This window comes from Macaca thibetana, chromosome 20 (genome assembly GCF_024542745.1).
Source record: "Macaca thibetana thibetana isolate TM-01 chromosome 20, ASM2454274v1, whole genome shotgun sequence".
NCBI classification, from domain to species: Eukaryota; Metazoa; Chordata; class Mammalia; order Primates; family Cercopithecidae; genus Macaca; species Macaca thibetana.
In genome coordinates this window covers 60,086,707-60,110,774 of record NC_065597.1, presented here as the reverse complement: position 1 = coordinate 60,110,774, position 24,068 = coordinate 60,086,707, and the positions used below count along the sequence as shown (strand labels likewise).

At 47.8% G+C, this 24,068-nt stretch overlaps 2 protein-coding genes across 2 annotated transcripts in view; one reads left to right on the top strand and one right to left on the bottom strand.

The window, feature by feature from the left end:
* Positions 1 to 24,068, bottom strand: part of CEP20 (centrosomal protein 20) — a 345,441-nt gene that overhangs the window by 182,114 nt on the left and 139,259 nt on the right. The gene's annotated exons all lie outside the window — the stretch shown is intronic.
* The window catches only part of ABCC1 (ATP binding cassette subfamily C member 1), a 197,366-nt gene that overhangs the window by 103,177 nt on the left and 70,121 nt on the right, over positions 1 to 24,068 (top strand). The window contains exons 11-14 of the mRNA XM_050774061.1: positions 2,029 to 2,121; positions 5,701 to 5,904; positions 18,314 to 18,460; positions 21,889 to 21,976. Coding sequence (XP_050630018.1) covers positions 2,029 to 2,121; positions 5,701 to 5,904; positions 18,314 to 18,460; positions 21,889 to 21,976 — 532 coding nt within the window. The remainder of the gene's footprint in view (positions 1 to 2,028; positions 2,122 to 5,700; positions 5,905 to 18,313; positions 18,461 to 21,888; positions 21,977 to 24,068) is intronic.

Below are 24,068 nucleotides of genomic sequence, written 5' to 3'. Positions count from 1 at the left end.
CTCAGAAAAAAACACCAGAATTTAATTATCTAATAGGCTGGGCACAGATATAGGTGGCATGTGCCTGTAATCCCAGCACTTTGGGAGGCTGAGGTGGAACGATTGCTTGAAGTTAGGAGTTTGAGACCAGCCCAGGCAACATAGTGAGACCCTGTCTCTAAAAAAAAAAAAAAAAAAATTAGCTGGGTGTGGTGGTGCCTACCCGTGGTCCCAGCTACCCTGGAGGCTGAGGCAGGAGGATTGCTTGAGCCTAGGAGTTCAGAGGCTGCATTGAGCTCGGATCACACCACTGCACTCCTACCTGGGTGGCAAGACAAGACCCTGTCTCTAGAAGAAAAAATAAAAATCTGAATGAATGTCTTTTCAAGCAGATGTCTTGGGGAATCTACTTTCACAAAAGTGCTACTATGGGAAAAATATTTTTGGAACGTTTCTTTTAGAATTGGCTTCAGGATTGGTTTGTGAACCATTAACAAAATTGTCTAACATCACATCTTGTTTTAGATGGTAGTTGCTTGAGTTCAGCACTGTTGACACTTGGGACCAGACAGTTCTTTGTTGTGGGGGCTGTCTTATGTTTTTGTTACTTTGTTTTTGCTTTTAAGGGACAGAGTCTTGCTCTGTTGCCCATGCTGGAGTACAGTGATGGGATCATAGCTCACTGCAGCCTTAAATTCCTGGTCTCAGGCAGTTTTCCCACTTTGTCCTCTCATCTAGCTGGGTACCACAGGTTCACGCCACCATGCCTGGCTAAGTTATTTATTTTTTTTTAGAAATGGGGTCTCGCTATGTTGCCCAGGCTGGTGTCGAACTTACACCCTCAAGCTATCTTCCCACTTTGTCCTCCCAAAGTGATGGGATTACAGGTGTGAGTCACTGCACCTGGCCACAAGGCTATAAGTTAATACAGCAAAATTAGCAAAGATTAAGGAACACATGGGGCAGTGTTCAAAGGAAGCCAGGTACAGGTTTCTGGGAGTCCCCAGCAGAGTCACACAGGTGCACTAATTCTCCGGCCACCATTATGATGATGCATGTGAAATGTTGCCAACCAGGGAAGCTTGGTAGGAGCCCAGTGCTTGGGGTTTTTTAGGGGCAGGTCACATAAGCACCCTTTGCTTGGCACATACCAAAAGTCTAGACTCCTAGAGGGAAAGCGGTGTTCAGCATAAACCATATTGTTGGTACAAACAGGTGAGGCACACTGAGCCACTCTTACCAGTTCTGTTATTGGTGGAAGCCCTGCAAGTATGCAGACACTAGCCAAGGGCTAAACTTGTAAGTAGCCTTCAAGCAGGATAAGCAGTCAGGTGGTCATGTTCACACTTTTCTGCTTACTACCTTATTACCTTTCTAAAAATCTAAGCTGGGTGTGGTGGCTCGCACCTGTAATCCCAGCTACTTGGGAGGCAGAGGTGGGAAGATCGCTTGAGCCCATGAGTTCGAGACCAGCTTGGGAAACATAGTGAGACCTTGTCCCTACAAAAACAAACAAACAAAAAAAATTAGCTGGGCATGGTGGTGTGACTGTAGTCATAGCTACTTGGGAGGCTGAATTGGGAGGATTGCTGGAGCCCAGGAGTTGAAGACCAACCTGGGCAGTGTAGCAAGACCTAATGCTTACCTGTAGTCCCAGCTACTTTGGAGACTAAAGTAGGTGGATCACTGATACACATAGCCACTGTACTGCAGCCTGGACAAGACAGCGAAATCTCATCTCCTAAAAAAAAAAAAAAAAAAAAAAAAAAATTAGAATTCTAAAGTTGTAATTTACACAACTCATGTGGCCCCAGGTGCTTAGGAGAAAGGAGCATGGACTTGCTTATTCTTCAAGGGATTGGGAGGACCCAGAGAAATGCTCAGGAATGAAACCACAGGCTCTTAACACCCTATTGTGGGGTAAAAGTAACACACCTTGTCCTGAACTTGGTCAGCAGCATCCACATGGGATTGATCAGCCGGGAAGCTGTTAAGGGCCCTGCTTTCTCCTGTCTGGTGAGTGATTAAGAGTCTCCTTTCCTTCCTTAGAACCTGGGCCCTCCCATCCTGGCTGGAGTGGCCGTGATGGTCCTCATGGTGCCCGTCAATGCTGTGATGGCGATGAAGACCAAGACGTATCAGGTAAGGCATGTGTCTCTGCGGGCCCCCAAGCCAGGCCCTAGGCAGGAGCCTCTCCATGCAGATTTTAGTCCAGTTCCTTCTGCTCAGTCCCTGGGGTTCTCAGCCTTGCTTGCCAGTTGGAGTCACCTGGGGAGCTTTAACAAATGCTGATGCCCAGGCCCCGTATCTGGGATTCTGATTCACTTATCGTGAGTGGGGTCTGGACATCAAGATGTACAGCTTCCCAGGTCGTTATATTGGGCGGCCAAGATTGAGAGCTCCTGACACATGGTTAGACCTTGTAGGCCGGTGACTGGAATCAGAAGGTCTGGGAGCCTCTGAGAATCTTTGTTTCCCATTGTCTTGTTTATTATGTGTGTGTATGACTCAGCTTTCAAGAGTTGAGTGCAAATTACCCCCTACTTTTTTCCCTCTTATTAGGTCTTACCTTGTACCAGACATGGTGTTAATGTCTTTATTTAAATTAAAATAAGTAATTAATTTCTAAGATGGGGCCTTGCTCTGTTGCCCAGGCTGGTCTCAAACTCCTGGGCTTAAGTGATCCTGTTGCCTCAGGCTCTCAAAGTGTTGGGATTACAGGTGGGAACCACCATGCCCGGCTTTCAGATTTTTATTTTTGGAGATATTTTGTATTTTAAAATGTTTAAATACACAAGTAACAGACTGTGGTTTCTTGTTATAAAAAAGTTCAAGCCGGGCTCACCCCTGTAATTTCAGCATTTTGGGAAGCCAAGTTAGGTGGATCGCCTGAGCTTAGGAATTCAAGACTAGCCTTGGAGACATGGTGAAACCCCGTCTCTACCACAAATGGGTAAGTTAGCTTTGTGTGGTGATGCGTGCCTGTAGTCCCAGCTACTTGGGAGGCTGAAGCATGAGGATCACCTGAGCCCAGGAGGTCGAGGCTATAGTGAGCCATGATTGTGCCACTGCACTCCAGCCTGGGCAACAGAGTGAGACCCTGTGTCAAAAAAAAAAAAAAAAAAAAAAAGTTTAAATCATACAAAGTACTTAAAAGGGGATACCCCCTTCCCTACTCTCTCAACCACTGCAAATATATAGAAGCAACTCCTTCTAGAATTTTCTATGTATGTATATACAGACCTGATTAATGGTGTAGTTAGGTTTGGTTTTTATATATGTGGGGTTTTTTTGTTTGTTGAGATGGAGTCACACTTTGTTGCCCAGGCTGGAGTGTAATGGTGCAATCTTGGCTCACTGCAACCTCTGCCTCCCGGGTTCAAGCAATTCTCCTGCCTCAGCCTCCCGAGCAGCTGGGATTACAGGTGCCCACCACCACACCCAGCTAATTTTTGTGTTTTTAGTAGAGACGAGGCTTCACCACATTGGCCAGGCTGGTCTTGAACTCCTGACCTCAGGTGATCCACCTGCCTTGGCCTCCCAAAGTGCTGGGATTACAGGCATGAGCCACCATGCCTGGCCATTATATATGTTGGTCTGTGTGTGTGTGATATTATTACCATATCTGTTTTTACCTAAATGGGCCTACGTGACAGCATGATTTTTGTCTTTTAGTGCCCTGCTTTGGGGGCCTCTCTGTGCTATGCTGTATAGCTTCAATTCATTCTCCCGACCTGGTGCCTTTTGGTCCATAATGGAGATGGTGCGGTTTATTTCTGTGCTCTTCTGTTGATGGATATTGATGATGTGCTGTGGAATTTCAAATGGGAGCACTTGGCTGCCCTGATGGTACCACAGGGAGATGAGTTTCAGGACATGGGCCCGTTGGAAGGAGAGGCCTCACGGGTTAGGGTTGGGTGGGGTTGGTGAGGCAGGGGCTTTAGGATCGAGTCACCCTTCAGTCTCTGATGTGTAGGATTCCCTGAGTGACCCGACTCTGAACCCACTTCAGTCACTGTCCTCGAGATCTTGTAGCTTAAATTGTTCCCATCTGTGACCCGGGGATGACTGTAGCACTCAATGATAGAGTTCTTGTGAATGTTAAGTGTCTGAATACATGTAAAGTGCTTAGAAAAGTTGCTGGTATACACAGAATGCTGGTGGTATTAAAAATATTTAACAACTGCACTGCACAAGTATCCACTGTTTGGAACCAGTGCTAGCCAGTACAGAAACATTTCACTATTTTAACAACCATGGGCCAGGCACAGGGGTTCATGTCTGTAATCCCAGCTCTTTGGGAGGCTGAGACAGGAGGATGGCTTGTGGCCAGGAGTGCAAGACCAGCCTGGGCAACATAGCAAGATGCCGTCTCTACAAAAAAATACGAAAATGAACTAGATGTGGTGGCATGTGCCTGTGGTCTCAGCTACTAAGGAGGCTGAAGTGGGAAGATTGCTTGAGCCCAGGAATTCAAGGCTGCAGTGAGCTATGATCGTGCCACTGCACTCCAGCCTGGATGTCAGAGTGAGATGCTGTTCCCCCAAAAAAGAAAACTGGGCTGACAAGAAATAAAATAAAACAGGTTAGGTGTGGTGGTTCATATCTGTAATCCCAGCACTCTGGGAGGCTGAGGTCGGTGGATCACTTGAAGTCAGGAGTTCGAGACCAGTCTGGCCAACATGGTGAAGCCCCGTCTCTACTAAAAACAGAAAAATTAGCCAGGTATGGTGGCAGGCATTTATAGTCCCAGCTACTCAGGAGGCTAAGGTAGGAGAATCTCTTTAACCCGGGAGGCAGAGGTTGCAGTGAGCCCAGATCATGCTACTGTACTCCAGCCTGGGCGACAGAGCGAGACTGTCTCACAAAAAAAAAAAAGAAAAAATAAGAAAACAGAGAAGAAAACCACCAACACCATGTCTCCTGTGTTTGGGTCAGCAGAATAGGGACTGAATCCCTTCTTTTCTGGACACTTGAAGGGTTTTTCTTGCCTCTATTTCTGGATTTGAAATTGAGTGTGTTTCTCCAATGAGTGTGTTTCTCCAAATCAACCTAACATGATTTGAAGAGTTTTTTTTTCCTTGATAGCGGAGTCCTTTGGTGTGGTCTCGGGACTCAAGAGTAGGGCTCATAGGGATTACAGGGTCAGCTCTCCCACCCTCAGGAGGCCTGTTTTTAATAGACAGTGATGTTGAGGCCCAGTGAGGTGGCTCACACCTATAATCCCAGCACAGGAGTTTGAGACCAGCCTGGGCAGTGTGCTGAAACCGCATCTCTATTGAAAAGAAAAAATCAATATAAAAAACATTCACGGCCGGGCACGGTGGCTTACGCCTGTAATCCTAGCACTTTGGGAGGCCGAGATGGGCGGATCACGAGGTCAGGAGATCGAGACCATCCTGGCTAACACAGTGAAACCCCGTCTCTACTAAAAAATACAAAAAACTAGCCGGGCGCGGTGGCGGGCGCCTGTAGTTCCAGCTACTCGGGAGGCTGAGGCAGGAGAATGGCATAAACCTGGGAGGCGGAGCTTGCAGTGAGCTGAGATCTGGCCACTGCACCCCAGCCTGGGCGACAGAGCCAGACTCCGTCTCAAAAAAAAAAAAAAATTCACATGTCAAAGCATATAATAAAATTGATGAGAAAGAATAGCTGGTGATGTTGAGTGATGGTCTGATCCCAGGGTCGCCCCAGATGTGTTGACTGCCTTTCTCTTCCAAGGTGGCCCACATGAAGAGCAAAGACAATCGGATTAAGCTGATGAATGAAATTCTCAATGGGATCAAGGTGCTAAAGCTTTATGCGTGGGAGCTGGCGTTCAAGGACAAGGTGCTGGCCATCAGGCAGGAGGAGCTGAAGGTGCTGAAGAAGTCTGCCTACCTGGCAGCCGTGGGCACCTTCACCTGGGTCTGCACACCCTTCCTGGTGAGTGAGGCCACATTTTTCCTGGCCCTCATTATTTGATGTTTTATTTTGTCTGCATACCTGAATATTTTTAAAAGGTCACTATGTCGCCCAGGTGCAGTGGCTCATGCCTGTAATCCCAGCACTCTGGGAGGCCAAAGCAGGTGGATCACCAGAGGTCAGGAGTTCAAGAACAGTCTGGCCAACATGGTGAAACCCAGTCTCTACTAAAAATACAAAAAAATTAGCCAGGCGTAGGGGCGCATGCCTGTAGTCACAGCTACTCGGGAGGCTGAGGCAAGAGAATTGCTTCAACCTGGGACGCGACGGTTGCAGAGGGCCAAGATCACGCCACTGCGCTCCAGCCTGAGCGACAGCGAGACCTTGTCTCAAAAAAAAGAAAACAAAACAAAAAAAAAGGTAACTATGTCAGCAAGGCCTTCCCTAAACACTTGCCTTAAACATTTGCCATCTTCTCCATTCTTCTTTATTTTATTCACATTTAGCAGCTTCTTAGCCAACCTGTTTAGGAATTGTTTGTTATCTGTTCACTGTGATATAGGCAGCTTGTGCCAGGATGCAAACCAGTGCCCTCTGCTTGCTGTGTTTAGATAGCCTTGCAAGAAACAAAGTGTGAGCTGAGCCAAGTGGCACGCTTGGTGCCATAGTTGATCTACATTATGGTGCTGCCTCCTTATTTTATCAGCAACTGGTCACAAAGTGTGGATTGTCAGTGTCCCGTGGGCCACATGTCAAGTGGCATGATCTAAACACACTCTAAAATTTACTTATTTTGGTCTGGGTGCGGTGGCTCATGCCTGTAATCCCAGCACTTTGGGAGTCCGAGGTGGGTCACTTGAGGCTAGGAGCTCGAGACCAACCTGGTCCACCTGGTGAAACCCTGTCTCTGCTTAAAAAAAAAAAAAAAAAAAAAAAAAAAAAATTAGCTGGGCATGGTGGTGTATGCCTATATTCCCAGCTACTCAGGAGGCTGAGACATGAGAATCCCCTGAACCTGGGTGGCAGAGGTTGCAGTGAGCCGATATCGAGCCATGGCACTCCAGCCTGGGCAACAGAGCAAGACCCTGTCTCAAAAAAAATTAAAAAAAAGTTTTTAAAAAAAATCAAATAGACTTATTTTATTGGCTGCCTTTCCCCACTAGGATGTCAGCTCCAGATGGCATTTTTGTCTTTTCTGTTGACTGCTATATCCTCAGTATGTAAAATAGTGCATAGCAGGTGCTGAACAAATATTTGTCATCCATCGTGAAAAAAAAAGAAAAATACAGAAAGATGTAAAACGAAAAGTGTATTGTCCTCTCTTCCATCAATTCCTCTCCTCCAAAGTGACAGTTATCTGTATGCTTTTAGAAAAAAATGGACAAGCATCTAGGTATTTAAATATTTTGACAGATTTAAATGGAATCATACTGTACGTAGTGTTCTCTGTTGTGTAATTAATAATATATAGTTTTAGTTCATTCATTCTGATCTGCTTCATTTTAGTTTTTTTTTTGGGGGGGTGGGGGGGGGGAGTTGTGAACTGGTGTCTCACTCTGTTCCCCAGGCTGGAATACAGTGGTGCGATCGTAGCTCACTGCAGCCTTGAACTCCTGGTCCCAAGCAATCCTCCTGCTTTGGCTTTCGAAGTAGCTGGGACTCCAGGTGCACTGCTGCCATGCCCGGCTTGCTTCATTTGTGTTCATGATGGATGCTTGTCTCACGTGTGGATGTGCCCTGCTGGAATTACCCTTTCTCCCATTCCTTGCAAAAACAGGTTGTTCCCTGGTTTTTTTTTGTTTGTTTTTTGTTTTTTTGCTATTATGATCCTTGCTACACTGAAAGTTCTGGCACCTGTCCTGGGGTATGGTGACGGGTCTTTCCCTGCCTAACTGACTTTGAAAAGTTTAAAGACAATAGTGCAACTTACCATTTTGCAAAATTGGCTGCAAATCAGGAGACCGCATAGAGATGGACTATGGAAATTCCCTTTTAAGCACAGTTAAAAACAGTTAATGGTGAAGGATGACTTCAGATCATGCCCCGTGTTTGTTTTTTCTTTCTGTCTTTTTATTAACGGTGTGATTCTTTTTGTAATGTCGTGCTCATTACAGCTATTCCTTCTTGGTCAGATTGGCAAATCATATGTTTTTCTGGCAAGTTTCTGTGAAGCGGAGTTAAACATGTTTATGAATATGGAACTTTTCTGTTAAACTACCACCTGCTTCATCTTAGCTGGGTTGCAGGTGGAATGTCTAAGGAAGCTGCAGTCGTTTCAGCATTTGCAAAAGCGTGTTCATGCTGACAGTGAATTTTCTTAGTCTTGCCTTACATCTGTCAGGGTCTGGAACTGTAGGAGAGATGGTGTTCAAATTCAAGCCTGCATCACAATCACCTGGAGAGCTTGTTACTATGTTTTATTTATCTATCTATCGAGATGAAGTCTCAGTCTGTCGGCCAGGCTTGGTTGCTGTGGCATGATCTTGGCTTACTGTAACCTCCACCTCCCGGATTCAAGCTATTCTTCCACCCCAGCCTCCGAGTAGCTGGGATTACAGGCGTGCGACACCACGCTCGGCTAATTTTTAAAATATCTTTAGTACAGATGGTGTTTCACCATGTTGGCCAGGCTGGTCTTGAACTCCTGACCTCAGGCGATCCACCCGCCTTGGCCTCCCAAAGTGCTGGGATTACAGGCGTGAGCCACTGTGCCTGGCTTGTTACTATAAAACTCAGCTTTCTGGGCCCTGCCCAGATTTTCAGTTTTAGCAGGTCTGGGTGGGGCCTGAGTATTTGCATTCCTGACATATCCCTGGGTGCTGCTGCTGCTGGTTCAGGTAGACATGTAGAGACACTGGTGTGGATCCTCACTACCTATAGTGTGATCCTTGGGTCAGCAGCCATGGCATCACCTGGTGCTTGTTAACAGTGCAGAATTTCAGACCTCAGCCCAGATCCACTGAAACTGAATCGGTGGTGTAACTACTTTTCTAGGTGGTGTATATGCACATTGAAATTCGAGAGAGACTGACAGAAAGTAGGAGTAAAGAAACTTTTTCTGTCAATACTTTCGGAATTCCGGGCCATACAGTCTCTGTTACAAATACCAGTCTCTTCTAGCGTAGTGCAAAAGCAGCCTTAGATAATACGGAAACCGATGGGTGTGGCTATGTTCCTGTAAAACTATATTTGGAGACACCAATATTTGAATTTTATAGAATTTGCATGTGTCATGTAATATTCTTTTAATTTTTTTTTTAGCTTTTAAAAAATATGAAATCTGGCTGGGTGCAGGGGCTCGTGCCTGTAATCTCAGCACTTTGGGAAACTGAGGCGGGTGGGTTGCTTGAGGCTAGGAGACTGAGACCAGCCTGGCCAACATGGTGAAACCCCATCTGTACTAAAAATACAAAAATTAGCTGGAAGTGGTGGTGCTCACCTGTAGTCACAGCTACTCAGGAAGCTGAGGCAAGAGGATTGCTTCAACCCAGGAGGCAGAAGTTGCAGTGAGCCAAGATCATGCCACTGCACTCCTGACTGGGCAACAGAGTGAGACCCTTTGCCTTGCCCGCCACCTCTCCCCTCCCCCCGACCCCCCCAAAAAAAATTAGCCGGGCGTGATGAAGCACGCCAGTCATCCCAGCTTCTTGGGAGGCTGAGGCAAGGGAATCGTTTGAACCCAGGAGGCGGAGATCACAGTGAGCCGAGGTCATGCCACTGCACTCTAAGCCTGGGCAACAGAACAAGACTCTGTCTCAAAAAAAATTAAAAAAAAAAAAAAAAAGGAAATCAATGCTGAGCTCATGGGCCGCATGTAAACAGGTGTGGGCCAAATGTGGACCTCAGCCATCCTTGGCCAGCCCCTGGCTTAGAGGACTGGAATGTTCTTCTGAGACTCAGGACACTTGCCACGTTCTACTGCCAGCTCACAATGTGACCCCCAAAGCTGGTCATCTCACCTCACTGGCTCTAGGTTTTGTCACATGGAAAATGAAGGGGTTAGATTCCAAGCATGTCAAATACAGGGCCCTGCCCTCACTCCTCATGCCCACAGCAGACACCCACAGTCACTCAAGGGGTTCTTTCCCACTGAGTTATGTTCAAGCAGCCCTCCAGGTGACTGGTGCCAGTGGCCTGGAGTTGAGCAAGAAATGGCATCTTGTTGTCCCTCTGTAACTCCGTGTTCCCTAAGATCACTTCCAGCTCCAATGCCCCTGCATTCTGCCTTGTACATTGCATTCCTCTTATATTCCAGTCCCTTGACTTTACTGGGGTGCATTGACAAACTCTTTTTTTTTTTTTCCTTTGGAGACAGTCTCGCTATGTCACCCAGGCTGAAGTGCAGTGGTGCCATCTCAGCTTAATGCAACTTCTACCTCCCAGTTCAAGCAATTGTCCTGCCTCAGTCCCCCGACTAGCTAGGATTACAAACACGCACCACCATGCCTTATTAATTTGAATATTTTTGGTAGAGACGGGTTTTTGTCACGTTTGCCAGGCTGGTCTTGAACTCCTGACCTCAAGCGATCCACCTACTTTGTCCTCCCATCATGCTGGGATTATAGGTGTGAGCCGATGCGCCTAGCCTCTCCTTTTTGTTTTTTTGAGACGGAGTCTTGCTCTCTGGCCAGGCTGGAGTACAGTGGCATGATCTTGGCTCACTGCAACCTCCGCCTCTTGGGTTCAAGCGATTCTTGTGCCTCAGCCTCCCTAGTAGCTGGGATTACAGGCACCCACTACCATGCCCAGCTAATTTTTGTATTTTTAGTGGAGATGGGGTTTCACCAGGGTTCAAGCAATTCTCCTGCCTCAGTCTCCGAGTAGCTGGGATTATAGGCGCATGCCACCATGCCAAGCCAATTTTTTGTATTTTTAGTAGAGATGGGGTTTCGCCATGTTGGACAGGCTGGTCTCAAACTCCTGGCCTCAAGTGATCCACCCACCTTGGCCTCCCATAGTGCTGGGATTACAGGCGTGAGCCACCATGTCTGGTCGGTCTTACTTTAAAAAGTAGAAAGTAATGTATTTGTATATGGTGAGACATAATTAAAGCTGCACCAGATGCTATTCATACAGCCGGACTTCTCTGCACTTGGCCACCTCAGCCTGCTGACATTCGCCAACAGGTCATCCTTTGTCCCTGTGTTGTAGGTCCTGGCCTGCACATCGTAGAATGTTTCCCAGCATCTGTGGCCTCTGCCTGCCAGATGCTAAGTCGTACGTCTCCTTGTTCTTCCCAGTGGTGACAATGGAATAGGGCTCCAGGCATTGCGAAATGTCCCCTTGGGGGACAAAATTCTCCCAGTTGAGAATCACAGTCCATAGTGAAAGGCCCAAGCCCTTCCTCCTAACACTGGTCAGCTTGCTTCCCTCTCTCCGTGTTTCTTGTGTGTGTTTCCAGAGAGAGTCTGTGTCTGTATCACTGTAATGATGGATGCATGTCATACATGTAGTTATGGTTACATGATTCTATTTACTTGTATACAAGTGATAGTAAGAATCATACAGAAATACATGGCTTTTTTTTTTCTTTTTTTGAGACGGGGTCTCATTCTGCCGCCCAAGCTGGAGTGCAGTGACATGATCTCGGCTCACTGCAACCTCTGCCTCCTAGGCTCAAGTGATCCTCCAACCTCAGCCTCCCAAGCAGCTGGGACTACAAGCATGCGCCACCATGCCCAGCTACTTTCCGTAATTTTTGCAGAGACAGGGTCTCACTTTGTTGCCCAGGACGTTTTCAAACTCCTGAGCTCAAGCAATCCGCCTGCCTCTGTCTCCCAAAGTGCTGGGATTGTAGGTATTAGTCACTGCGCCTGGCCTTGATGGCATTTTGAAAGGTCTTTCTTAGAGGAAAAGGTCCAAAGCCAGAGGGAGCAGATGATGAGGTTTGGTCTGTGACTTGTGTCCCACTTAGGAGGGGATGCGTAGTGTTCGCACAGCTTTTTCCTCTGCGCATTGGATTAGTTGGCAAAACCCCCAGTTTCCAGGTTGTCACCAAACTTATATGATCACTTCCTGCCCTGTTCCCCATTAGGAAAGCACAGCAGAGGATGCTTAAGAGCAGGACTGGTTTGGCTTCCCTCCCCTCCTCTCCCCTTCCTTCCCCTCCTCTCCCCTCCCCTCCCCTCCTCTCCCCTCCCCTCCCCTCCCCCTCCCGTCCCCTCCCTTACTGTCCTCTCCCTTCCCCTTCCTTCCCCACTGTCCCCCCTCCCTTCCCCTTCCCTCCCGTTCCCTCCCCTCCCCTCCCCTACCGTTCCCTCCTCTCCCCTCCCCTACCATCCCCTCCCCTCCTGTCCCATCCCCTCCCCTCCCCTCTTTTCTTTTCTCTCTCCTTTTCTTTTTTTTTTTTTTTTTTTTTATTTTATAGACAGGGTCTTGTTTTGCTGCCCAAGCTGGAGTACAGTGGCTTGATCACGGCTCACTGCAACCTCCAACTCCTGAGCTAAAGTGATCCTCCTGCCTCAGCATCTGGAGTAGCTGGGATTACAGATGTGAGATTCTGAACCCCGCTACCGGCTTTACTTAACCTTTTCTTGACCTTCCTTGCCATTCAGTTTCCCGGAGTTTCCAGAGACAGGGTTTGTTGAGCGGTTCGGCAAGAAACAGAGGGGCCTGGGTGTCAGTTGGAGACCTTGGTCCTGGCCGAGGCATCGAAGCCTCTGACTACATTAGGATAAAATATGTGGCCTTCAGTTGCCTGGAAGGTGTCTGAGTGTTTTTTCCACTGGTGCATTCCTGTGCTTCAAAGACGATGAGGTGTTTACCCAGTGGTAGGTGTGATGGAACACAGAGGCCGGGGAAGGCCAGGGATGCCATCCGGGGACTGATGGGACTGTTTTTTTGGAATGCCAAGCCTGGCATTTACCACGTCCACCTAATGCACTTTCCTAAAATAGCATTGCCAGGCAGCCGTCAGTATTTAACATTTTCTGTCTTGGATGATTTGTGAGCTTCTTGCCTTCTGTTTACCCTGAATTTCCCTTTGTTCGAGTAATTCATCATTCTTTATGGTAATGATCTGTCCTGTAGTTCTCTGCTGATCATATCCTGGGGTCCATGGAGACACGGCCACGACCATGTCGTTTTATTTATTTATATGTTTATACATTTGTGTATTGTTGAGACAGAGTCTCATTCCGTCGCCCAGGTTGGAGTGCAGTGGCACAATCTCAGCTCACTGCAACCTCCACCTCCCGGGTTCAGCTGATTCTCCTGCCTCAGCCTCCCAAGGAGCTGGAATTATAGGTGTGCACCACCACACCCAGCTAATTTTTTCTTTTTAGTAGAGATGGGGTTTCACCATATTGGCCAGGCTGGTCTCAAACTCCTGACCTCAAGTGATCCGCCCCCCTGAGCCTCTCAAAGTGCTGGGATTACAGATGTGAGCCTCCACGCCCAGTCAGACCTTGTCATTTTGTGCTCGTACTCTCCAAGCATAGGGAACTTGGCAAATGGTTCATGCTCCGTAAATGTATGTAGGTAAATGAATACATACATGCATGAATGAGAGGTTGGAATAAATCATATTCCTTAGGAACTGTCTTGCAAATAACAGAAACCTAGCTTAAATCAACTAGAGTAAGAGAAGAGGGGGATTTTTGAGTCACAAAACTGAAAAGTCTAGAAAAAGACTTTTAAGCATGAATGGGGTTCCGGACATGACTAGATCTGGGAGTTCCCAAGATAATGTTGGGAAGAACAACGTCTGACTCTCAGCTCTGTTGTCTTGATGGTGGTTTCTTGATGAGCTGGCAGTTTCCTGATCATCTTGTCACCTCAGCAACCCGTGTGAGCAGAGTCTTACTTTCCCCTAATACTTCCGGCAGAGCTATGGGATTGAGTCTCATTGGTTGTGGTCGATCACATGCTTCTTCCTGAACCAGTCACTGAGGCCAGGGAGATGGGATGCTTGGGTCAGCCAGGCCTGGGTCGTGTCTTTCGGGGCTTGGGGCCCAGGTAGGGGGTGAGGGAGGAGGTTCATCTGTGGCTGAAGCTCGTAGGTTGAGATTGGGAGAAGTTCAGTTCCCCCAGAGAAAACTGCATGTTGCCATAAACAGCGCAGTAGATGCCAGGCAGGCAGTGAGAGCAGATAATCTGCCCACAGGGCGTCAGGGTTTTTAGAAGGTGGGCTGGAGTGTGGGGGTTCTGTTCGTTGGTTTTCCACGTTTCTCAAAAAAGGCACCTAGGGGACCGGTGCTCCTCATTGTGTATGAAGGACTTTTGCACCCTTGACCCTCGCCTATTACAAGGCTGTTGCAAACTCCAGTCTCCTCCTGCCTGGAGCCCCAGTCATTGTGCCTATCCTACCAGCCTCTTCAGATTTCCAAACACTGCCTGTTGGGAACCTGTTAAAACCTGTGCTTCCACTAGACTGTGCGTCTCAGGGTTGCCAAGCCCACCTCAGTCCCTAGTGCATAATAGGTGCTCAGTTAACACCTGAGGGGCGGATGGCTGGATGACCTCCTCCTTAGGGAGAAACCAGGACTGTGGACCTGAAAGGGGCTGCATGATGTTGTCCTGTCCCCTCTCTGTATGTGCCCTGTGCTGCCAGCAGCCAGCATCAATTGATACTTGGCTCACCAAGGGGGCTGGTACGTTTTGGTGGTGAGATGCCTGAGGCCTGGTTTGCTTACTGCTGAAGAGACACTTCTGATGGGCTCTTCCGCCCTAAGGCAAATTCATCCACCCCTTCCCCACTCATTTATCCACTCTCACCCGTCCATCATCTACCCAGCAGACATTCACTGAGCACCATATCCTGGGCTCTGTCCTAGGCTCTGACAATACAGCAGTGAATACTACAGGTAATAATCTCCAGTCGTGGAACATTTATTTTCACGGAAAGAGACAGACAAGAAATAGTAGGCACAATAAATCCTAGTGCTAGAGAAAGCCATCCTAAGTGCTATAGAAAGAAAAGAGTCAGGTCTTTGTAATAGGGGAGGCTTGCAGTTTTAAATAGGGTGGTCCAGGCTCACTGAGAAGGTGACACTTGAGGACAGAGTTGATGGAGGTGAAGAGGCCAACCAGGGGGAGCAAGAGCACGTGCAAAGGCCCTGGGGCATTACTGTGCCCGTTCATAGGTGAGATAAGCATGGAGGCTGAAACAGTGGGAGTGAGGGGAGAGTGACAGATGAGGCCAAATGAGGTACAGGGAAGGGACTTTACATACCAGCTGGGCCCTGGGATCTGAGTCAGCACTTTGACTTCTACACTGAAAAATAGGTTGACTTTGGAGAGATGCTTTAAAAAAAATTACTTGTTTAGAGATGGGGGCGTCACTCTGTTACCCAGGCTGGTGTGGCGGCGCAGTCATAGCTCACTGCAGCCTCGACCTCCTGGACTCAAGTAATTCTCCTGCCTCAGCCTCCTTAGTAGCTAGGACTACAGGTGCATGCCACTATGCCCGACTTATTTTTTATTAATATTATTACTATTATTATTTTGAGACGGAGTCTTGCTCTGTCGCCCAGGCTGGAGTGCAATGGCGCGATCTTGGCTTATTGCAACCTCCACCTCCCGGGTTAAAGCAATTCTCTTGCCTCAGCCTCCTAGTAGCTGGGACTACAGGCACACACCACCACATCCAGCTAATTTTCATATTTTTAGTAGAGACGGGGTTTTGCTGTTTGGGCAGGCTGGTCTTGAACTCCTGACCTCAGGTGATCCACCTGCCTCGGCCTCCCAACATGCTGGAATTACAGGCATGAGCCATGGAGCCAGCTGCCTGGCTTATTTTGTAAAAGATTTTGTAGAGACACAGCGTTGCTTTGTTGCGCAGGCTCAGCTCGAACTCCTGACCTCAAGTGATCCCCTCTCCTTGGTCTCCCAAAGCATTTGGATTACACGCGTGGGCTACCATGCCCATCCAAATTTATTTTTTTTGATGAACATGTAATTCACCATTTTAAAGTGTGCAATTCAGTGGTTTTTTCGTGTAGGTGGTGTGACACTCACCCAGTGGGTTTTCGTGTAGGTGGCGTGACGGTTGCCCAGTGGGTTTTCGTGTAGGTGGTGTGACAGTTGCCCAGTGGGTTTTTGTGTAGGTGGCGTGACACTCACCCAGTGGGTTTTCGTGTAGGTGGCGTGACGCTCACCCAGTGGGTTTTTGTGTAGGTGGCGTGACGCTCACCCAGTGGGTTTTCGTGTAGGTGGCATGATGGTCACCTGGTGGGTTTTCGTGTAGGTGGTGTGACAGTCGTGCAGTGGGTTTTTGTGTAGGTAGTGTGACGGTCACCCAGTGGGTTTTTTGTATAAATGATACGATAGTCACCACTAATTTCAGGACGTTGTCATTACCCCAAAAGGAAGCCGTGTATCTGTTGTCACTTGCTCCCCAAACCTTCCATTCCAGGCAACCACTAATCTGCTTTCTGTCTCTGTCTGTTTATCTTCTCTGGACGTTACATATAAATGGAATCAAACAACAGGTGACCTTTTCTGACTGCTTCTTTCTTTCTTTTTTTTTTTTTTTTGAGATGGAGTTTCGCTCTTGTTGCCCACCTGGAGTGCAATGGCACGACCTTGGCTCCCTACAACCTTTGCCTCCCGAGTTCAAGCGATTCTCCTGCCTCAGCCTCCTGAGTAGCTGGGATTATAGGCATGCACCTCCACTCCTGGCTAATTTTGTATTTTTAGTAGAGACGGAGTTTCTCCATGTTGATCAGGCTGGTCTGCAACTCCCGACCTCAGGTGATCCACCCCCCTCAGCCTCCCAAAGTGCTGGGATTTCAGGTGTGAGCCACCCCGCCCGGCCATCTGACTGGTTTCTTAGCATGATGTTTTCAAAGTTTATCCATGTTTTAGCATGTGTAAGAATTTCACTCCTTTTTATGGCTGAATAGTCTATCATGTAGATACACGTAGACTCTTTTGAGTAAAGAGTATATCTCTGGGCCGGGCATGGTGGCTCACACCTGTAATCCCAGCACTTTGGGAGGCCGAGGCAGACAGATCACTTGAGGCCAGGAGCTCAAGACCAGCCTGACCAAAATGGTGAAACTCCATCTCTACTAAGAAAAATACAAAAAAATTAGCTGGGCATGGTGGCGGGCGCCTGTAGTCCCAGCTACTTGGAGGCTGAGGCATGAGAATCGTTTGACCCTGGGAGGCAGAGGTTGCAGTGAGCTGCGATTGCACCACTGTACTCCGTCCTGTGCAAAGGAATGAGACTGTATCTCAAAAAAAAAAAAAGGTATCGTGAGGTAGGATGCCAGTGTGTCGTTACCGCTTAGAAGACAGGAGCCAGGATGGTGGCTCACGCCTGTAATCCCAGCACTTCAGGTGGCCGAGGCAGGCAGATGGCCTGAGCCCAGTCATTCAAGAACAGCCTAGGAAACATAGGGAGACCCTGTCTGTACAAAAATAAAAAGAATTAGCTGGGCATGGCGGTATGCACCTGTAGTCTTTGTTACTCAGGAGGCTGAGGTGGGAGGAATGCTTAGGCCCGGGAGGTCGAGGCTGTGGTGAGCCATGATTGCACCCCTGCACCCAGGGATCATGTGTCCCTGTCATTTGAGCACCTTGCCTCCCTCTTGGCATTGGCGCCTGGAAAATTTCTGTGCCATGGCTCAACGTCATCTGTCTTGTTAATGTCAGAGCCAGAACACGAACCAGCTCTGCCTGCCCGTGGGACCAGGCTCTCGCTCATGGAACCAGGTTAATAGATTCCTTGGAAGAATGATCAAAGGAATTTGGACCAAATCCTGTAACAAGAAATAAAAACAGCTGCCATCTGTTGAGTTTTACCGTGCTTGGGCCCTGTGCATATAAGCACCCTTTGTAAGTGCCAACAGCCCTTAGAAGCACGTCATGACTCCCATTTTATAGATGAGAAAAGAGGGGCTCACCTGGAGAGGTGAAATAACTCAACCAGGGCCCCACAGCGGATAGACGGCAAAGCGTGTGGTTTTTACTTTTAAGCCGTATGACCTTCCAGGAAGTAGCAATGAAATGGCAGTGCTGAGACCCTGAAAATACATGGGATGGCGGCCAGATGGCAGGGCTGTTTGGTAGAGTGGGAGAGGCATCTCCCTTGAATGGTGAGAGGGAGGAGCCAGGCGGCCACCCGGCTGGAAGATGGTTTCAGGCAGAGGAAACTGCAGGGGCAAAGGCCTGGCTTGGGGATCATGCTTGGTGCTTTTGAGAAATACTAAGAATGCCCCTCTAGAACATCGCCGAGAAAATTGATGGGAGAGGCCAGTTCTTGGGGCTCCTGATCATTGATTTATCCAGTTCATTCCTGGAGTGTTTAGTGAGCATCTGCTGTGTGCCAGATGCTGCACCAGGCTTTTCCACGAGCTCCAGCAGCCGGCCAGTTGTGGCTACCTGGGGAGGGCCCGAGCTTGTCCCCAGGGCCTGTCACTGCTCCATTTAGAATGATGATTCTCACTCAGGGCACAGCAGTCAGCACTGGATGTTCTGCTTGCAGGTGGCCCTGTGCACATTTGCCGTCTACGTGACCATTGACAAGAACAACATCCTGGATGCCCAGAAAGCCTTCGTGTCTTTGGCCTTGTTCAACATCCTCCGGTTTCCCCTGAACATTCTCCCCATGGTCATCAGCAGCATCGTGCAGGTACAGGGGGAAACTGGGGCGACTTCAGAGAGGGGGCCTTGGGGTTCTAGGCCGCAAAAGCATGGAAATGCCCCTGAGCGCAGCCTCTAGATCATGCTCCCAAATGGGCTCCATGAGGCCTGGACCGAGGCTGCCATGCTTTTGTCTGGTCATGCCCGAAAGAAAGAAAATGCGTTTGACTTCTTGACAGAGAACTCGCATGTGAGTAGATAAATCAAGTTTAATGCAGCAAGGCTTTCCCATGCTCTGGAAGAATCTTTCTGAAATACTCTGTTCTCTTCTTCTATTTGTCCTCCATTCCTATCCTTTTTTTCGAAAATGTAGTTCTTGTCTGACCTGATTGATTTTACAACCCACTGATAGGTCTTCACCACCCACGCTTTGAGAAACCCCAACCTTACAGCCGGGTGCAGTGGTTCACGCCTATAATCCCAGCACTTTGGGAGGCTGAGACAGGTAGATCACCTGAGGTCAAGAGTTCGAGACCAACCTGGCCAACACGGTGCAACCTCTACTAAAAATACAAAAATTAGCCAGGTGTGGTGGCGGGTCCCTGTAATCCCAGCTACTCGGAAGGCTGAGGCAGGAGAATTGCTTGAGCTCAGGAGGAAGAGTTTGCAGTGAGCCAAGATCGTGCCATTGCACTCCAGTCTGGGTGACACAGCAAAAACTCCGTCTCAAAATTAAAAAAAAAAAGAGAAGAAAAACCCCAGCCTTACGGCTGGGCATGGTGGCACATGCCTATAATCCCAGCACTTTGGGAGGCCAAGGCAGGTGGATCTCTTGAGCCCAGGAGTTTGAGACTAGCTTGGGCAATGTGGTGAAACCCTGTCTGTACCAAAAAATATATATATATATAAAATATATATATATTTTATGTTATGTATGTAATATATATATTTTATATATTATATTTTATGTATTATATATAATTTATATTATGTCATATGTTGTCATATATATGTCTCATATACACACACACACATGCACGCACACATATATGAAAATTAGCCAGGCATGGTGATGTGCCCCTGTACTCCCAGCTACTCAGGAGGCTGAGGTGGGAGGAGCAGCTGAGCTTGGGAATTTGAGGCTGCATTGAGTCATAGTCACACCACTACACTCTAGCCTGGGTGAAGGGAGTAAGACCCTGTTTTTGTTGTTGTTTAAAAAAAAAAAATGCAGACCCTGTAGAATCTGTAAAATTTGTGCCATTGACTGTGTAAGGAGGGGTGGCTTTCTCCTCTGTCACACTTGGGCAGTGTTGGAAGCTCCTGTCGCTTTGCTGCACTATTTTCACATTCTTTTTCTGAGCATTGGGAACATTCATTTTGAAAACTCCATTTCAACTACATAGACAAATCAACCTTAAAATTTGATAGTACAACTCTGATTGCAGGCTTTGTCAAACACAAAAAATTCTTTTTATTATGAAAAATGTCAAGTGTACACAGAAGTAGAATAGCTTTAAGCTTGTGAGCTGGCATTAAAAAGAAAGAAAGAAAGAAAGAAAGAAAAAGCCAGGCATGATGGCTCACACCTGCCGTCCCAGCACTTTGGGAGGCCAAGGCGGGTGGATCACCTGAGGTCAGGAGTTCAAGACTCACCTGGCCAACATGGGGAAACCCTGTCTCTACTAAAAATACAAAAATTAGCCAGGTGTGGTGGCGGGTGCCTGTAATCCCAGCTAATCTGGAGGCTGAGGCACGAGAATCGCTTGAACCCAGGAGGCGGAGGTTGCAGTGAGCCGAGATCACGCCATTGCACTCTAGCCTGCGTGTGACTGAGTGAGACTTCATCTCCAAAAAAGGGAACAATACAACATGAACCCTGTGTACACATCACTCAGATTCAACATCAGCATTTTTTGGCTGGGCACAGTGGCCTGTAATCCCAGCACTTTGGGAGGCTGAGGTGGTAGGATTGCTTCAGTCCAGGCATTCAAAATCAGCCTGGGCAACATAATGAGACCCCATCTCTACAAAAAATAACAAAATGGGCATGGGGTACATGCCTGCAGTGGCTACATGGGAGGCTGAGGCAGGAGGATTGCTTGAGCCTAGGAATTTGAGGCTGCAGTGAGCTATATTTGTACCACCACACACCAGCCTGGGCAACAGAGCAAGACTCTGTCTCAAAAAAAGAAACCAAGGCCTGGCACGGTGACTCACGCCTGTAATCCCAGCACTTTGGGAGGCCGAGGCAGGTGGATCACGAGGTCAGGAGATTGAGACCATCCTGGCTAACATGATGAAACCCTGTCTCTACTAAAAATACAAAAAAATTAGCCGGCATGGTGGCGGGCGCCTGTAGTCCTAGCTACTCAGGAGGCTGAGGCAGGAGAATGGCGTGAACCCTGCAGGCGGAGCTTGCAGTGAGCCGAGATGGCGCCACTGCACTCCAGCCTGGGCGACAGAGCGAGACTCTGTCTCAAAAAAAAAAAAAGAAAAAAGAAACCAAAACATTTTGCCACAGTTGTTTTATCTCATCCTTTTTAAGTATCCCTCCCTTGTCCTTCTCTCCCTTCATTTTTTTTTTAATGCTAAACTCTGCTATCTATCTCTTCATTCTTTCCTTTCTTTGCCAAATAATTTTAAAGCAAATCTCGGACCCCTCACATTCTACCCACAAATACTTCAGCATGCATTTCTTCCGACATAATATAGCACCATCATCATGTCTAAGCAAATTAACAATAAGTTTTTACAATAATACTCAGCCCATATCCAAGTTTTCTGGCGTATCTCAGAAATGCCTGTCCCATTGGGCTGTTTGAATTGGCTCTGTTGCGTTTGCTGTTATGTTTCCAGAGTCCCTTTTCCACCAGGCCTCTGCCCTTTTTTTCTTATATTTTTATTTATTTTTTATTTATTTTTTTGAGATGGAGCCTCAATCTGTCGCTCAGGCTGGAGTGCAGTGGCACGATCTTGGCTCACTGCAACCTCTGCCTTCCCAGGTTCAAGTGATTCTCCTGCTTCCGCCTCCCGAGTAGCTGGGATTGCAGGTGCACGCCACCACACCAGGCTAATTTAATATATTTTTTTAGCAGAGGCGGGGTTTCACCATGTCGGCCAGGCTGGTCTCAAACTCCTGACCTCAAGTGATATGCCTGCCTCGGCCTCCCAAAGTGTTGGGATTACAGGCTTGTGCTGCTGTGCCCAGTCATTTGCCCATTTTTTTCTGAAATACCTTTTGTGGGCTTTTAAAACAAAGCAGAACCAAAACCTGTTTCTTTCTTTTTTTGTTTTGTTTTGTTTTGTTTTATTTAATACTAAAGTGTACACTGGTTCTAAGAAATGTGGGACCTTCGGAAATAAGGGAGGGTGTGTGCCCCTTCACACCCAGGGAAACCACTGGAAGTTAACCTTGGTTTGTTTTGCAAAAAGCTGTTTAAAAATAACTCTCCCCTACCATTGCTCTCTGTATAGGCGAGTGTCTCCCTCAAACGCCTGAGGATCTTTCTTTCCCATGAGGAACTGGAACCTGACAGCATCGAGCGACGGCCTGTCAAAGACGGTGTGTGTGTGTTCGGTCCTGGTTTCTGGAAGCGGCCGCCTTCCCATCTCCCACCGGGTCCTCCCTACTTGCAGTTGTTTCCCTTGGCTGCCCTCAGGTCTGACTCTGCCCAGCCGCTTGTCTGCGAGAGCCCGGGAGACAAGGCTTCTGCAAAGCTGGCAGAAGGGAAGGGAAGCCTGGCCGCCTAGGCCTCTGTCCTATCTTACACTTCCCAGGAGGGCGAACTTGCACTCGCATTCTTGTTTTCTTGCTGAGGGGCAGCGGCTGCTTGAGGCTTCCTCCTGGGAGTCACTTTCCAAGGCTTTGACCTTGATTCTATTCTGGGCTAAACGAGGACTCTGGAGGCTGGCCAGCCTCCACCACCCACAAGCTGCGCAGACTTAGGTCTGAGGCTCAGTTTTATCTAGATAAGGAAAACAAAAGTACCTTTCTTTGGCACAGTGTTACTTGGATTTTTTTTTTTTTTTTTTGAGACAGGGTCTCATTCCATCGCCCAGGCTGGAGTGCAGTGGCGCAGTCACGACTGTCACTGCAGCCTTGATTTCGTGGGCTCAGGTGATCCTCCGACCTCAGCCTCCCAAGTAGCTGAAACTACAGGCACACAGCACCATACTTGGATAATTTTTTGGTATGTTTTATAGAGACAGGGTTTCGCCATGTTGTCCAGGCTGGTCTCGAGCTCCTTAGCTCAAGCAATCCACCTGCCTTAGCTTCCCAAAATGCTGGGCTCATAGGCATGAGCCGCTTCTCCTGGGCTTTTTATTTTTTTCAATATTAAGTTTTTTTATTTGGAGAGACAAGGTCTTGCTTTGTTCCTCAAGTTGGTCTTGAATTCCTGGGCTCAAGGATCCCTCTGCCTCAGCCTCCCAAAGTGCTGGGATTACAGATGTGAGCCACCACACCCGGCCATGCATTTTTATTGACAGGTTTGTTTATTTTGTAGCTTGTTTATTTATCCTTTCCCAGCCCATCCCCCTGAGCCAGGGATCTTGTTTGCAACCATCTCTCGAGGCACTTAATAATAAATATTAGGTCAGGCACAGTGGCTCACGCCTGGAATCCCAGCACCTTGGGAGGCTGAGGTGAGCGGATCACTTGAGGTCAGGACACCAGCCTGGCCAACTTGGTGAAACCCTGTCTCTACTGAAAATATAAAAATTAGCTGGACTTGGTGTTGGGCACCTGTAATCCCAACTACTCTAGAGGCTGAGGTGGGAGAATCATTTGAATCCAGGAGGCGGAGGTTGCAGTGAGCCGAGATCACACCACTGTAGTCCAGCCAGGGCAACACAGGGAGACTCCATCTCAAAAAAAAGAAAAAAATTAATGTCTCAGAGTGCAGTGACACGTTCACTTATAAAGCCCCTGTCATGCATGTTCTGTTTGAAGGATGTCAATGTCCCAACTTGTCCATTACTCACTGTGGCACGCCTGGAGGAGGGTGATGGAAACCCCCCTCTTCTAGGTGAAGAAACTGGCCTCTGAAACTTGCCTGAGATTGCACAGCTGATCAAAAGAAGAGCTAGGATTCATACAGCCTGTCGGTCGAGTCCATGCTCTTCCTGGCCATAGCATGTTGTCTCACTGAGATTTACTGAGCACCTACTATGTGCCAAGTGTGCACTGCCTCATAGACACCCCACCACAGCCCTCTGAAGTTGATTGCATGGTTGTCAACCGTATTTTATAGATGAAAAAGTGAGGCACAGGCTGGGTACAGTGGCTCGTACCTATAATCCTAGCACTTTGGGAGGCCAAGGCTGGAGGACTGCTTGAGGCCAGCAGTTTGAGACTACCTTGGGTAATGTAGTGAGACCTCATCTCTACAAAAATTAAAAAATTAACTAGGCATGGTGGTGTACCTGTAGTCCTAGTTACTTGAGAGACTGAGGCAGGAGGATTGGCTGAGCCTAGGAGTTCAAGGCTATAGTGAGCTATGATCATGCCACTGTACTCCAGCCTGGGCATCAGAGTAAGACCCTGTCTCAAAAAAAAAAAAAAAAAGAAAGAAAGAAAAAAGGCACAGAGAAGTTAAATAACTTGCCCGTGGCTACCCAGCTGTGAAGTGGTTGTCCCAGGATTCAAACCCATA